General features: G+C 42.1%; 1 protein-coding gene across 1 annotated transcript in view; it reads left to right on the forward strand.

Annotated features, from left to right (window-relative positions):
- Positions 1-14,442, forward strand: part of UBAC2 (UBA domain containing 2) — an 811,088-nt gene that overhangs the window by 556,096 nt on the left and 240,550 nt on the right. Inside the window, exon 7 of the mRNA XM_078657616.1 lies at positions 13,500-13,739. Coding sequence (XP_078513742.1) covers positions 13,500-13,739 — 240 coding nt within the window. The remainder of the gene's footprint in view (positions 1-13,499; positions 13,740-14,442) is intronic.

Raw genomic sequence — 14,442 nt, forward strand, 5'->3', positions numbered from 1 at the left:
AGCGAGTCAAATCTCTTGAATGAGGTCCGTGGTAAGAGATATGGGTAGTTCTGTAATTGATAGAGCCGGGGAAGGGCTATCATTTCGTAGATGGTAGAGCGTCCAAAGATGGATAATGATAGTGTTGTCTAAAATCCCAGATCTCTGTGTAGACGATCTAGTTGACTCTGGATATTGCACACCCTGGTGCGATGGATGTCCATTGTGATGTACACCCCCAGTTAATGGAAGCGGTCTTTCAGGACCTGCTGCTCAGTTGCCCATTGTAGGAGAGTAGAAGGACAGACCATGGGGTATGCTGAAGATTTTGCCCTGTTAATAGTGAGTTCCAAGAAATTTCCAAAAATACAGAGAATTTGGAGGACTCGAGGACTGGACTCTTGAAGGTAATCCAGAAATATCATAACATCCTCTGTATATTGTGTTATCCTGTCAGAGACACAAAATGCCCACTCCAGCTTTAACCAAAGCGTCTCCTCTCATCCACCCCACCAGAGGTTTGATTGCAATGGCGAATAGTAAGGGTGATAATGGACAACCTTGTCTTGTTCCTCTATATATTGGGAACGGGCCTAACATCAAGCCTCTTCCTCTTTTCATGGCCTGTAAATCTGTGCATAGCAGTCTTAGCCAGGAATGAAATCGAGGTCCGAAGGACAATTCCTGTAAGAGGAAAAACATTTAGTTCTATCAGCCTGAATCAAAGGCCTTGTGGAAGTCCACCAGACGGAGTGTGTGTGCTTCTGGTATACGATCCGCAAATGCTCGAGCACCGTAGACGCATCTAATATTATGTATCATGGCCCGGTGGGGCATAAAGCCAGATTGGTCTGGATAGACCAAAGTAGTAAACCTTAGCCTATTTGCTGTGGCTTTAGCCCATATTTTAACATCTATATTTAAGAGGAATTTGGGGCAGTAAGAGGCACAGCAGTCAGATGGAAGGCCTGACTTGGGTATGACTGCTATCGCTGCGAGGCGCAGATCAGGAGGAGCGTGCCTTTCGCCTCTGATTTCAGAAATACCTTGTATAGCGGTCAAGAAGTAAAGTTCTATACACTCTAAAGAATTCCGTTGGGAATCAATTGGGAGCAGGGGTTTTACCAGGGAGAAGCTGGGACTGGGCTACTCCTTGTTCCTCCCATGTGAGGGCACTCTAAAACGAGTCTCTGCTGCTGTTAGTGAGAGTGTATTTTAATAGATCCTTTACAAAGTCTTGGAGGGCGACTGGGTCGATCGCTGGGAGGTGGGCATAAACGTCTGTGTAGTAAGAGGCGAATTGTTGGGCTACAGCCGGTTCCCAGTGTGCTGTATACCTTTTTGTCAGTTATATGTGCATAAAAGTCTGGCAATTTGTATTGGAGCAGAGTCTGTGCAATCTCTTGTCTACTTTGTTCCCCAGTGGTAAACTCGACTTTGTGTGGCGAGCCACACTGTCCATGCCTCATCAAGGAGCAACTGTTTTAGGACTGTTTGACTCAGAAAGATAAGTAAGAACATCTGCCATATGTTGTTTCAAAATACACATTGGCTAGCGGTACCTGTTGTAGGGGTGTATTTCATGACTTGGGTAGTACATCCTGCTGTCAAGGGATGATACCGGTCCACACAAGGTAAATATAGAATCACCTTCGTCCTGGATAACTATTCACTCTGTATTCTTTTGGCCGTCACCGTTGTTGGGTGTAAGTACTCCAAATAAAGCAAGGGATCCTCTGAATAACCAGCTACTGTTTAGCTCCTCAGAGCTGAGTGGTGCAACTCTAGGTAAAAAGGTCTAACCAAGGTGAATCATTAACATAAATGAAACGTCATAACAGCAGCAAAACTACAACTAAAAAGGGAAACGGCTGAGGTGGTTAGAAGGTATGCAGTGTTTCTCAGAAACGTGGCGTCTGAAAGGAGAGCAGAGTGTAGTGAAGATTGTGATAAATAAGTGTATAGATGACACTTATTATTATTAGGTAAAAATGTATTTATTAAAACTGAAGTGAGAGAGTAAAGAAAATAGCATGCAGCTCCATTAAGTACAAGTGGAAGAATGAATCATAACAATCTCTAACAGAAGAAATAGAATGCATTCCTTACATATACAACATTCCACAATTACATGGTTACTATTCTTTCATACTGTTCCTTAAAGACATATGCCATTACTACACAGAGCCTCTGGTTCAGTGCATTCGGGACACAAAACATTACTCTTCCCAATGCTTAACTCATTTCATTTATATTAACAACAACAAGGGACCCCAATTCAGTCAGCAGGGGACCTCGGGGAGCATACTTTTTAGAACAACAGCGGTCCCATGCATTCAGGAATATATGAAGCAATAAATATAGACAGAATCAAATCTATATTTGGAGCGACATGTCCAGCCGGACAGAGGTCTTAAAAGTTTACTCAATAAACAATTGATCCAAACAAGCAGAATACCTTCCACAATTCACCAGTGTGGTACACAAGCCTGTGCCCAACACTAACAGATCCAACACAGAAGGTAGATTTAGGAGCATAGAAGGGCTTTTTAAGGCAAACAAAGTTTTCTGTTCAAAATCCAATTGTACAGAAGTGTCAGTAAAGCACCATTACATTACATAGAAATCAAGTTTTGTATAGGGTGCTAGACAGGTCGACGGCGTTTCGGTCCCCCTATTTAATCATGGGGACCATCATCAGGACATTCAATAAATGCCTTAACGTTATTTAGCCTCTAGTTGCCTAAAGCAGAGAAAGGGGGGAGAAGAATAGAGAAAAATATATATACATTTAAATACAAATTATTCATTATATTTAATCAAGTGACTTAGGAACTGTGCATGCGATCGCTTTATTTACAGGTGAGTTACGTCGCGATTGACGGTTTAATGAGGTGGTTCGCATAGGGAAGTGAGTTCAACCGTGCCTACAGATCGCAGGATGGCAAGGGTAGTGCCGATGTGTAGATCAGGCTAGGAACGTCTACAGTACACTTGCCGGTGTGCGAGCAACCGAGGACGATCATGCACAAACATTTCTGTTGCGTGGTGCCGGCTATTGAAGTCAGGAACATGCTAATGCGAAGAATAAAAGGAGGGATAGGAGAAGTCAAAAATCGTCGTCAAAGGGAAATCCCTGGGTACACACTCGAGTATAGACTATTGAACTTACGCACCACTCTGTCTATGCATTCAATCTTAAAATTAAAAAGGAATCAACTAATTGAAAAAAGGAATTTAAATTTCCACACTAAAATACGAACGTTCACAGTCTTTTTAATTGAAATATAAAACAATACATATCAATTGACAAATTAAAATTTCAAAGAGTAATCCTTGAAAGGGAAGCTTTCTTTAAAAACACAAGGCAACAAATCACAACAAATCATTACAATTAATCACATACATACTAGCATTAACATAGGTGATTACACGCCCAAAATATACATCATAAAAAGCATTTACAACTGAAAATTGTAACTGGTCACAAAGTGGAATATATAACAGAAATAAAAAACCCCTATAAATTGTGGTTAACTGATATCTTTACCACCTATGGTAGCTGGATCCAGAGGTCATTAAATAGTTAGACAGTGACGTCAAAAGTACCACTTATGCGTGCATATCAGTTGCTCACTAGACCTTTCTTTGGATTCTACATAGGAAAAAGTGCGTCGACGCGTTTCGGTGCAAGGAACAAAAAGATATTGTAGCACCTTCCTCAGGACTTGCCGTTTCTTTAGGGGTCACCGGCTTCAGAGAATGTAGCTTTACACCCTTTCATAGGGCATTGGAACTGTGTATCATATACGATGTGGTAGATGGGATAAGCTGTCAACTTCCGAGGATGATCTCCCGGTCGCTCTTTTAAATGTAAACTTGAAGAAAAGGAAACCAGGGGCCTCTTATCTCCCTAGTTTCTCAATGATGATACTTAGGTCTTCTTTATCCCAGTTTATGGAAGTTCTTGCAGCCACTATTTGGTGAATAAGTGGGAAGTTATTCCGGATTTTATAATGTTGATGGCGAAAATTCTAGGTTCCTTCAGTAATGACCGTATTTATACCAAAACTTTAAAAACGTATCTGGAACGGGCATACATCAGCATAGAATCCACCTTGAACTGGATATGTTCGTTATATGGTATAGGTCCTGCTTCTGCCTCGTTCGATCAAGTCAAGAATCGTGCCTATGTGGAGGGTGGCGTGGCCGGAGGGGCTCTGGAGTAAAGCCAGGCATGTTTACCGAGTGTAAACATAGCAGGGGGTTAGCACGGATGGCTTTGCGTCGTTGCGAAGTGGGCGAGCATGCTTACCAGGGCAATGCACTGGTACTTGTCCGGCAGGGAGGATTTGCCTATTTTCGGTACAGCAGCCCTGGAAAGGGTAAATAATTAAAAGGCGGCGAAAATTAAAATTAAGTAAAATAAAACAATGGTGACCGAGTGACCGCGGGGGGGCCGTACACAGCTTTTTACCAGAGTCAGGCGCGAGTTGCCGCGTTACAATAACGTAATCCAACGGTGCCAGAGTACTGCCTGTCGGAAGACACCGGACATCAGAAGTTTGCATTTTAAGCCGTTTCGATGTAGAGTAGCTACGGGCTGCTAGTGACTTACCGGGTTAGTCGGTGTTTCAGTCTGATCCCTGGCGTGCTCGGGTGAAGGAGAAGGGGAGTGAAGAGTGGGTGAAAGGAAGCTGATTGGTCTGTGATTGTGAGGCGTTCCTGGCCATAAAAATAGAAGAGGGGCACGTAACTCTGCGGCCATCTTGGATGAGACAGGACGATGGTGCATGGTGTTTAGTGTGAGTGACTCAATTTTAAAACCATAATAATTACATTTGGACAAAAGTAACAAAAGAGCAACATGACTGACACAAGTGCCAGAACAGAGTTCTTGGGGTCCAAGATTGCGGATCAGATTTCAGATTAGAGCAGTCCATTCCTTCTGCAAGTTCAATCCAGAGTTCAGACTGTCCGTTTTCAATATCCATTTGAGCTCTTCTCTGTTGAGCATACGAGTCAAGTCGCCTCCCCTGGGTGGGATGATGACTTGAGTGATCACAGTCCAGCGGATTTCATTTTCCGTATGCCCTTTATTGACAAAGTGTTCGACCAGAGGAGCATTAGGTGTTTTACATCGGATCCGACTGCGATGTTGAGATATTCGTAGCTTGATTTTCTGCTTAGTCTGACCCACATAGATTAAGTCGCAAGGACAAAAGATGGCATAGATAATGTTACAACTATTACAATTAGTAAAGGTTCTCAATTCATTTCTCACTTCTTTGTATACAAATTCTTTGCATTCTATTGACAAATCACACACAACACATGACCCACACTTAAAGTGACCTCGAAGAGGTGATAGTTGCCAATGATCATGGAGTGTGATGTTTTTCGCATTTACAGAGGGTAGGGCTGCCCTTACCAGCTGATCTTTAAGATTTTTGCTTTTTCTAAAAGCAAAGAGGGGAGTTTCCCAGTTGAGTGGGCCTGAATTTAATATGTGACAGTTCTTTTTTTATACTTTGTTTAACACGATTGGAGATGGTTGAAAAAGTAGTGACACATACCATCTTGTCAGAGGTTTGTTTAGGTTTTGGCTCCAAAAGGGTCTCGCGAGGGCAATACCAGGCCCTTTTCATTGCGTTTTTAATTAGGCGCCTGGGATAGCCTCTAGTTCTAAGTTTGTCAAATAGAATATTGGCCTCTCTAAAATAGTCCTACTTCTTGAAGCAATTTCTTCTAAGTCTGAGGAATTGCGAGTATGGCAAGCTGTCCCTCAGAGCCCTGGGGTGACAGCTGCCATAGCTGAGCAGGGTATTTCTTTCCGTCGGTTTGCGGAAAAGGGATGTATACAGTACCCCATCTTGATGTTGAATAGTGAGATCTAGGAAGGAAATATTATTCTTGCTGTGGGTCAGGGTAAATGTGAGGCCGTTGCAATTATTATTGAGCCAATGTAGAAGTCCAGGGAAATCATCAATTGACCCACCCCAGATGAGGAAAATATCGTCTATGTACCGCTTCCAGGTATGCAACCCCTGATGGAATGGGTTGCTGGTGGAGAGAATAGTGTTAGTCTCCAACCAGTCCATATAGAGGATCGCCAGGGTTGGGGCAAAAATAGCGCCCATAGACGTGCCTTGCACCTGCTGGTAGTATTGTGAATCATACATGAAGAAGTTCTGGGTGAGACAGATCTCTAGGAGTTGTACTATGAACAGAGTAGGGACCTTATGAGGACGTGCCCCAGTATTCAGTATGCTTTCCATGACCAGAAGTGAGTCTCTCTGAGGTATATTTGTATATAGAGACTCCACGTCTAGTGTACATACAGTCTCCTTTTCGTGGTTGTAGGGATGATTTTCGATGAGATTGATCATATGCATGCTAACTCTGATATAGCATTTGGTTACTGGCACAAAGTCCTTCAGGAAGAAATTGACATAATGGCCCAGTGGTTCTACGACAGACCCACAGCCAGACACTATCGGTCTGCCCGGGGGGTTATCCAATCTTTTGTGGATTTTGGGCAGCGTGTAAATGACTGGGGTCCTTGGGTTAGTGATATTAAGAAAGTTGTATTCATGCTTACTTATAAAACCGTTGTCCAGGGCATCCGTAGTCAGGAGTTTAATTAAAGTTTGTATATCTTTGGTAGGATTGCAGGGTAGTTTGCAATAGTGGTCCGTATTAGAGACCTGTCGTTGGAGCTCATCCTTATAATTTCCAATATCCTGCAATACTATTCCTCCCCCCTTATCAGCTGGTTTAATGATCAGCTTGGTATTGTTTTTAAGAGTGGTGATAGCAGATTTCTCTTCCAGCGAGATATTATATGGTATGAAGAGATGGGATTTCTCCAAGTCGGAGATTTCCTTAAGGATGACCTTTTCAAAAGTGACGATCTCTTTCGGAATCATGTTAGATGTGGGTGAGAAGGTTGATGGAGGTCTAAAGGGTGTTACCACAATTTTAGGCTCCGAAGGATTGAGTTCAAAATAGGAACGAAGTCTCAGTTTACGGAAAAAGGCCATTAATTCGGACTGAAGATTTAGGAAGTTTGGATAGGTTGTGGGGACAAAGGATAGACCTTTGCTTAGGATTGATGACTCCTGACTGGAGAGGGTGTGGTTGGATATATTAAAGATAGGGATAATGTCAAAATCGGTGTTATTTGTTACCATTGGTAAAATTTGTGTCTGGTCTGACGTTCCCCTGGAGGATTGTGCCATCTCTGTTGCTGTTTTACCCTCCCTTTCTTTTGGGTTCGGAGTTGCCTCTGGATAAAAAATGGCTCTGGTTGCGTGCCGGGCCGCTGGGTCCCTCACCAGGATCTGAACTGTCAGATGATTCAGCAGACGAATCGGTAAATCCCACCACAGTGTTTCTTTTATTGAAACGTCCCCAGGGTCTTGGGGTTTGTTGGTGAGGATTGAAATTACGATTCGTCTAAAAATCTTTCTGTAGATAGGGATAAGTTCGCTCAAAGCTTTGATATCTTTCTTCACCTTATTAGATTTTTTGTTTTGTTCAATACGATGGAATTCCAAAATTGTTTAATCAATTTTTTCAAGTAGGGCCTTAGTGTCAGTAACTGTTTTGTCATCAGTTATTTGTTTCTCAAGGTCTCTAATGATATCATCCAATTTTTTGAGTTCTTCACCTGTGGTTTCTATTCCTAGGACTAGCCAGTGCCTAGAACAGGTGGTACCAATAATACTAAAGCCTGTTATGTACTTGGGATTGTCAGTGAAAACCCCGGGAATATTTCTGACTTGTAAACCCAGTGGGATAGTATTAGATTTCAAATATTGGGTGAGCATAAGAGTCATTAATTCAAGTCGTGCATGTTTTTTCTTATGTTTTTCTAGATCCTCAGACAGACTAGTACTGCCAGTTGTATTGGGTTCTTCTTGGTCAGTGAACAGGGAAGGACCTGCGCAAATCTTTTTAATATATTCAATTGAATATAAGGGGGCTGAGTCAGACATTACAGTGAAAAAAGAATAAGGGGTGACGAAGTGTACAGACCCGCTCGTGCCAAGGTAGGGAGGCGAGCAACCACTTAGGAGAAGTGGAAGAAGGCAAAGGCCCTTGCAATCAGTCGATTGCGCACAGTTATATTAACAACAACAAGGGACCCCAATTCAGTCAGCAGGGGACCTCGGGGAGCATACTTTTTAGAACAACAGCGGTCCCATGCATTCAGGAATATATGAAGCAATAAATATAGACAGAATCAAATCTATATTTGGAGCGACATGTCCAGCCGGACAGAGGTCTTAAAAGTTTACTCAATAAAAAATTGATCCAAACAAGGAGAATACCTTCCACAATTCACCAGTGTGGTACACAAGCCTGTGCCCAACACTAACAGATCCAACACAGAAGGTAGATTTAGGAGCATAGAAGGGCTTTTTAAGGCAAACAAACGTTTTCTGTTTAAAATCCAATTGTACAGAAGTGTCAGTAAAGCACCATTACATTACATAGAAATCAAGTTTTGTATAGGGTGCTAGACAGGTCGACGGCGTTTCGGTCCCCCTATTTAATCATGGGGACCATCATCAGGACATTCAATAAATGCCTTAATGTTATTTAGCCTCTAGTTGCCTAAAGCAGAGAAAGGGGGGAGAAGAATAGAGAAAACAAAATATATACATTTAGATACAAATTATTCATTATATTTAATCAAGTGACTTAGAGTGAACTGTGCATGCAATCGCTTTATTTACAGGTGAGTTACGTCGCGATTGACGGTTTAAGGAGGTGGTTCACATAGGGAAGTGAGTTCAACCGTGCCTACAGATCGCAGGATGGCAAGGGTAGTGCCGATGTGTAGATCAGGCTAGGAGCGTCTACAGTACACTTGCCGGTGTGCGGGCAACCGAGGACGATCATGCACAAACATTTCTGTTGCGTGGTGCCGGCTATTGAAGTCAGGAACATGCTAATGCGAAGAATAAAAGGAGGGATACGAGAAGTCAAGAATCGTGCCTATGTGGAGGGTGGCGTGGCCGGAGGGGCTGTGGAGTAAAGCTGTACTCCACAGCCCCTCCGGCCACGCCACCCTCCACATAGGCACGATTCTTGACTTCTCGTATCCCTCCTTTTATTCTTCGCATTAGCATGTGTAGATCAGGCTAGGAGCGTCTACAGTACACTTGCCGGTGTGCGAGCAACCGAGGACGATCATGCACAAACATTTCTGTTGCGTGGTGCCGGCTATTGAAGTCAGGAACATGCTAATGCGAAGAATAAAAGGAGGGATACGAGAAGTCAAGAATCATGCCTATGTGGAGGGTGGCGTGGCCGGAGGGGCTGTGGAGTAAAGCTTTACTCCACAGCCCCTCCGGCCACGCCACCCTCCACATAGGCATGATTCTTGACTTCTCGTATCCCTCCTTTTATTCTTCGCATTAGCATGTTCCTGACTTCAATAGCCGGCACCACGCAACAGAAATTTTGTGCATGATCGTCCTCGGTTGCCCGCACACCGGCAAGTGTACTGTAGACGCTCCTAGCCTGATCTACACATCGGCACTACCCTTGCCATCCTGCGATCTGTAGGCACGGTTGAACTCACTTCCCTATGCGAACCACCTCCTTAAACCGTCAATCGCGACGTAACTCACCTGTAAATAAAGCGATCGCATGCACAGTTCACTCTAAGTCACTTGATTAAATATAATGAATAATTTGTATCTAAATGTATATATTTGTTTCTCTATTCTTCTCCCCCATTTCTCTGCTTTAGGCAACTAGAGGCTAAATAACGTTAAGGCATTTATTGAATGTCCTGATGATGGTCCCCATGATTAAATAGGGGGACCGAAACGCCGTCGACCTGTCTAGCACCCTATACAAAACTTGATTTCTATGTAATGTAATGGTGCTTTACTGACACTTCTGTACAATTGGATTTTAAACAGAAAACGTTTGTTTGCCTTAAAAAGCCCTTCTGTGCTCCTAAATCTACCTTCTGTGTTGGATCTGTTAGTGTTGAGCACAGGCTTGTGTACCACACTGGTGAATTGTGGAAGGTATTCTCCTTGTTTGGATCAATTGTTTATTGAGTAAACTTTTAAGACCTCTGTCCGGCTGGACATGTCGCTCCAAATATAGATTTGATTCTGTCTATATTATTGCTTCATATATTCCTGAATGCATGGGACCGCTGTTGTTCTAAAAAGTAACTCATTTCATTGCCATCTTTATCTGAAACTGCTTTTTGCATTTCAGGACATGTATCAGACCATATTATAGATCAGCTCCTTCATAAACTTGGGCAGATTCTTTGAGTCTTCCCTTAGCCCTCCCCAGTATCCTGCCAAGTATCCAAAGTTGCTCATTTATAGTAGGAATGCATCGGGCCTACTTACGCATCCTCTGACATGTCTCGTCATTTCATTCCTCCGCCCAGTAAATCTGTTTTTCTCCTTGGGCCTAGCGTACAGTTTGGCTATATGTAGGACTTTTTGAAGAAGAAGTTTCAACCAGCACCGTTTTTGGCATTGAATGGCCCATAGTACATTTTCCCACAAGCTTCCATTCATTGAAGTTTTCCAGTGTAAATTCTGGCACTGTTTTCTGGCTTTTGAGCGCTGAAATGTGTCACTTTATAGCCACCACTGTTCTCCCTCCTTGCTATTCTTAGATACATTTCAAGTGGAGGAGAGACACTGTGCCCACATTTTGTGTCTCTGAGGTACTTTGATATTACAGAAGGGGCCGCAGGTGCTTATGCAGCCTCTTCTTTAAAGGGATCATTCTGGCATAATCCCAATGGGTGAGGTCTTCATTTGGATGGGGGAGTGGCCCCATGCAAATGAGTGTACCCTTTGCACCCATGCTATATTACAGCTGTGGGCAAAGGAGCTGTTGGGAGACGCACTGATTGTGCACCACATAGAGGAGGCACACAGTGTGGGCACCCCGAGAGAGCCTCTTCAGGCCCATGTAGGGTCCACCTGCAGGGGAATCACTGTCTCACTTTGAAACTCAGGCCAGGCCTCCGACAGTAGAAGAAGGAAGAACATCAGCTTCAAACAACTGGTCTGCCTTTCCTCAATGTGCGATTCTGACCACAGGTGCTTCTTCGCTCCGACACTTTGAAAAGCACATTTGCTATATTGGGGGTATTTGTCTTGGTCTGTGTTTGATTCATCGACTTAAAGCTGCAGCTTGGAGTGTGGCAGTACATTATATACTTAATTCTGGCCCAGATGTCTGAAACATCCTTCCACCATGCTCTCATGTGTGTGTGATACCTAGTTGTCACTGTCTAATAAACCCTCTGACAGTCACTCCTGCTCAGAATCCTCTTAATGTATCCAAAGCATTATCCAAACTTCTAATCTCAAGAATCATTTTGCCTGTGGGACAGTAAACCATCCAACATATTTATTTTAGTAAATGAAGCCTAATAAAAATCAAATTGTATTGCGCAGCATTTAAATTAAATTCTCAATTTCCTGCAATTCATTGATTGAAAATATACTTTTGTCATAAGAGTCTTCAAACATCAACTTGAGGTGGATAAGTAATTTAAATATCATATGTAACAAAAAAATGTTCCAGTACTTTTCTGATTTTAATGAATGATCTGGAGACATTCAGTTTTACCATTGGTTTTGCTAGTAAACAAAAAAAGTTTACTTGCATATTAGTGCACACCTAGAAGTAGAGAAAATGTCATGACCTCTGAAGCACCCATGCTAGGCTCTACTATCAATATGCTAAAAAGAATGTGAAGAAGATGAGAGAAATGAAATGGCAGAAGAAATCCAAGGTTGTCAAATGATGAAGCATGCCTTGATAAGTTAAGGGTGAAACGACCTCTCAAAATCTTTTGATGACCCTCTCTGAAAGAAGTCCCAAGTACTAATGGACAGTAGGGACGTTAAGTAACCTCAAGTAGTTTTGTGTGTTAGAAGAAATCCAAGAGCATACAAGTCAGTGGTCCAGTGGAGGCACGCCCTGAGGATAGCTTAGATTGGTCTGAGCTGATCTTGTAATTCTGGGTGTGAATTTGCCTCTTGATGTAGGCGTGAAGTGTCAGACCCAAAGACTGCATATAAACAAAGTGGGGCTAAGTACCAAAACAACAGAACGTTATAGCTATATTCCTTTTGTTGATTGCATATGGACACTTTAGCTACTCTGAACAATATGTTCAGCCATGAATTTTCTGTGATTTGTATCCCTAATTCCATTTCCCATGTAGCTATTTATGTGGGTTTGGCTGTAGATTGCTTAGCAGTCTATATAATACAGAACTGCTCCTACTTATACACCGTTTAGTTGCTGTCAGGTCCCTGATGGCTTTGCTGTTTCTCTTTGTCTCACCCAGTGCATTGCCTGAGCATCTCTACATGGGTTGTTACACAAGAGCTGTCACAATTGTTGACTTGACATTAACAATCTGGTTGCCTCTTGGTGGTTCAACCATTCCTTGAAGCCTCTGTCCTGTTGACCTGGGGGAAAATCTGGGTTATAGAGAACTGGATTAAAGGGTTGACTATTGGGGTTCACCGTTGCAGTGTAATTGATAGTGGTTGAGTATAGAATATACTGTCCCCGTTGTGCTTTACCTACATTTTCCAAACACAAGGAACTAATATTATTTGCTTTTCTTGGCCAGTATTCAGTACCAAGTTTCTTGTAGACTACAAGTTTTCAGAATTAATGTTAAGTTCAACCCCAAAAAATATGGTATCTTAAAGTTTAGGTTGAAATTTGCAAAAACATTTGAGCTTGCTGCCTTCAATTACTGCTTCTTATTTCTGATTAGAAGAGGCCTGACGTTGTAGCAACGGCTGTGTTTTATTATGGTATAAAGACAAATTAGCATATTCTTTGAAAAGAACCTGTCACCTTCTATCCCTTCCCCTAACCTTTTAGGGCATTTAATGAGCATGTCTGACGTTACAACGCATACTTTTACAACGCCTACCTTTACATCGCAAGTTTTACAACGCATACCATTACAACGCATAGTGCTTTGGGGCGCTGGATAGTGAATAGTTTAATTTACTATTCCAACTCCAGTCCCCATGGATAGTAGGGAAGGTGTTGGATAGTACATTAAACCTATTCCCTATCCTAGAGCGCCCCCTAGCGCAATGCGTTGTAATGGTTTGCGTTGTAAAAGTTGCGTCGTAAAGGCACTGCGTGGTAAAAGTTGCGTTGTAAAGGATGTTTCCCATTTAATGAGCATATAGTAATATATAGATGGGATATTCATTGAGTAGAGATACAATAAAATCACTGTTATTTTGCATCAACATGTCCCAAAAGTTGAACGTGTGATTTATAAATACTCACTACATTATGTATATTATACTTTGAAAATGTTAACTTTGTCTAAAAACCAGGACTGAGGATGATATCAAAGGTAATGCAGAATGTATTTCTTTAAGTATCTACACTCTCCGTATCTAGGAACTATGGTCAAATGTGCCTGTTTTGGTAACATTTATTTTTTTCTAATATGTTTTTTTTCTGTGTAGGTTGCTGGTTTTTGCTATAATAGCAATGTGTGGGAAGTTAATAAAGTGATCCAAATCCCTCACTGGTTGGCAAAGATCAGTTCCTGCACTCTGGGGCCCCTGTTCTCATCTACTCAACCCACCACTGAGAGCCCAGAAGGAATGGGCGCAACACTGGATATCCAGAGACAGCAAAGAATGGAATTGTTTGATCAGCAAATCATGTTGTCGCAGTTTGCTCCAAGAGGACCACAACCCCAGGTACCAAAAAAATAATTCCTAAGCATTTACAAGTAACATAATAGAAAAAGCTCACCTGTGTTTGAATTAAATGTGCAACACCAATGTCTGGGCACATGTACAATGGGAAATTATGGACTACATGTGCGAAGAAAAGGAATAGAGTCTTCCTAATTGAGAATGTTTGTGAATCACAATTAGGAAATCACTATTCCTAATGTATGACACTCTTTTGAGTTTCATTAGCGATACGTACTAAGTCGCAAATTGACCTAGCTCAGGAATATTAATGAGGTAGGTTGCAATTTGTAACGCACTACAATTCGCTGCCATCTCAGGGATGGTGGTCTGCTGGGGCCAGCAGACCACCATATGTTATTGCTTTTAAATAAAGCATTTTTTTAAAATTTTTAATCACAAGCCATTTTCCTTAAAGGAAGACGGGATGCGTTTAAAAAGCAAAAAATTCAACTTTGAAGTTTCATTTTTTAATAGTACGCAAAATATTTTACCAGCCATTCTCAAAGGGGAAGGGGTCCTTGGGGGACCCCTTCCCATTTGCAAACGGGTTACCACCAACTTTGAGTTGGCGGTAAAGTGCAAATGTTTTGCGACCCCATTTCAAGCGCAAAACATTCGGATATACCAAGATGAATCCTTATTTGGAAGGGACACCATAACCACGCCCCCTTCCAAATATGAATCACAAAACCCAAATTGCGAT

Source organism: Lissotriton helveticus, chromosome 8, assembly GCF_964261635.1.
Source record: "Lissotriton helveticus chromosome 8, aLisHel1.1, whole genome shotgun sequence".
In the NCBI taxonomy this organism is placed as follows: Eukaryota; Metazoa; Chordata; class Amphibia; order Caudata; family Salamandridae; genus Lissotriton; species Lissotriton helveticus.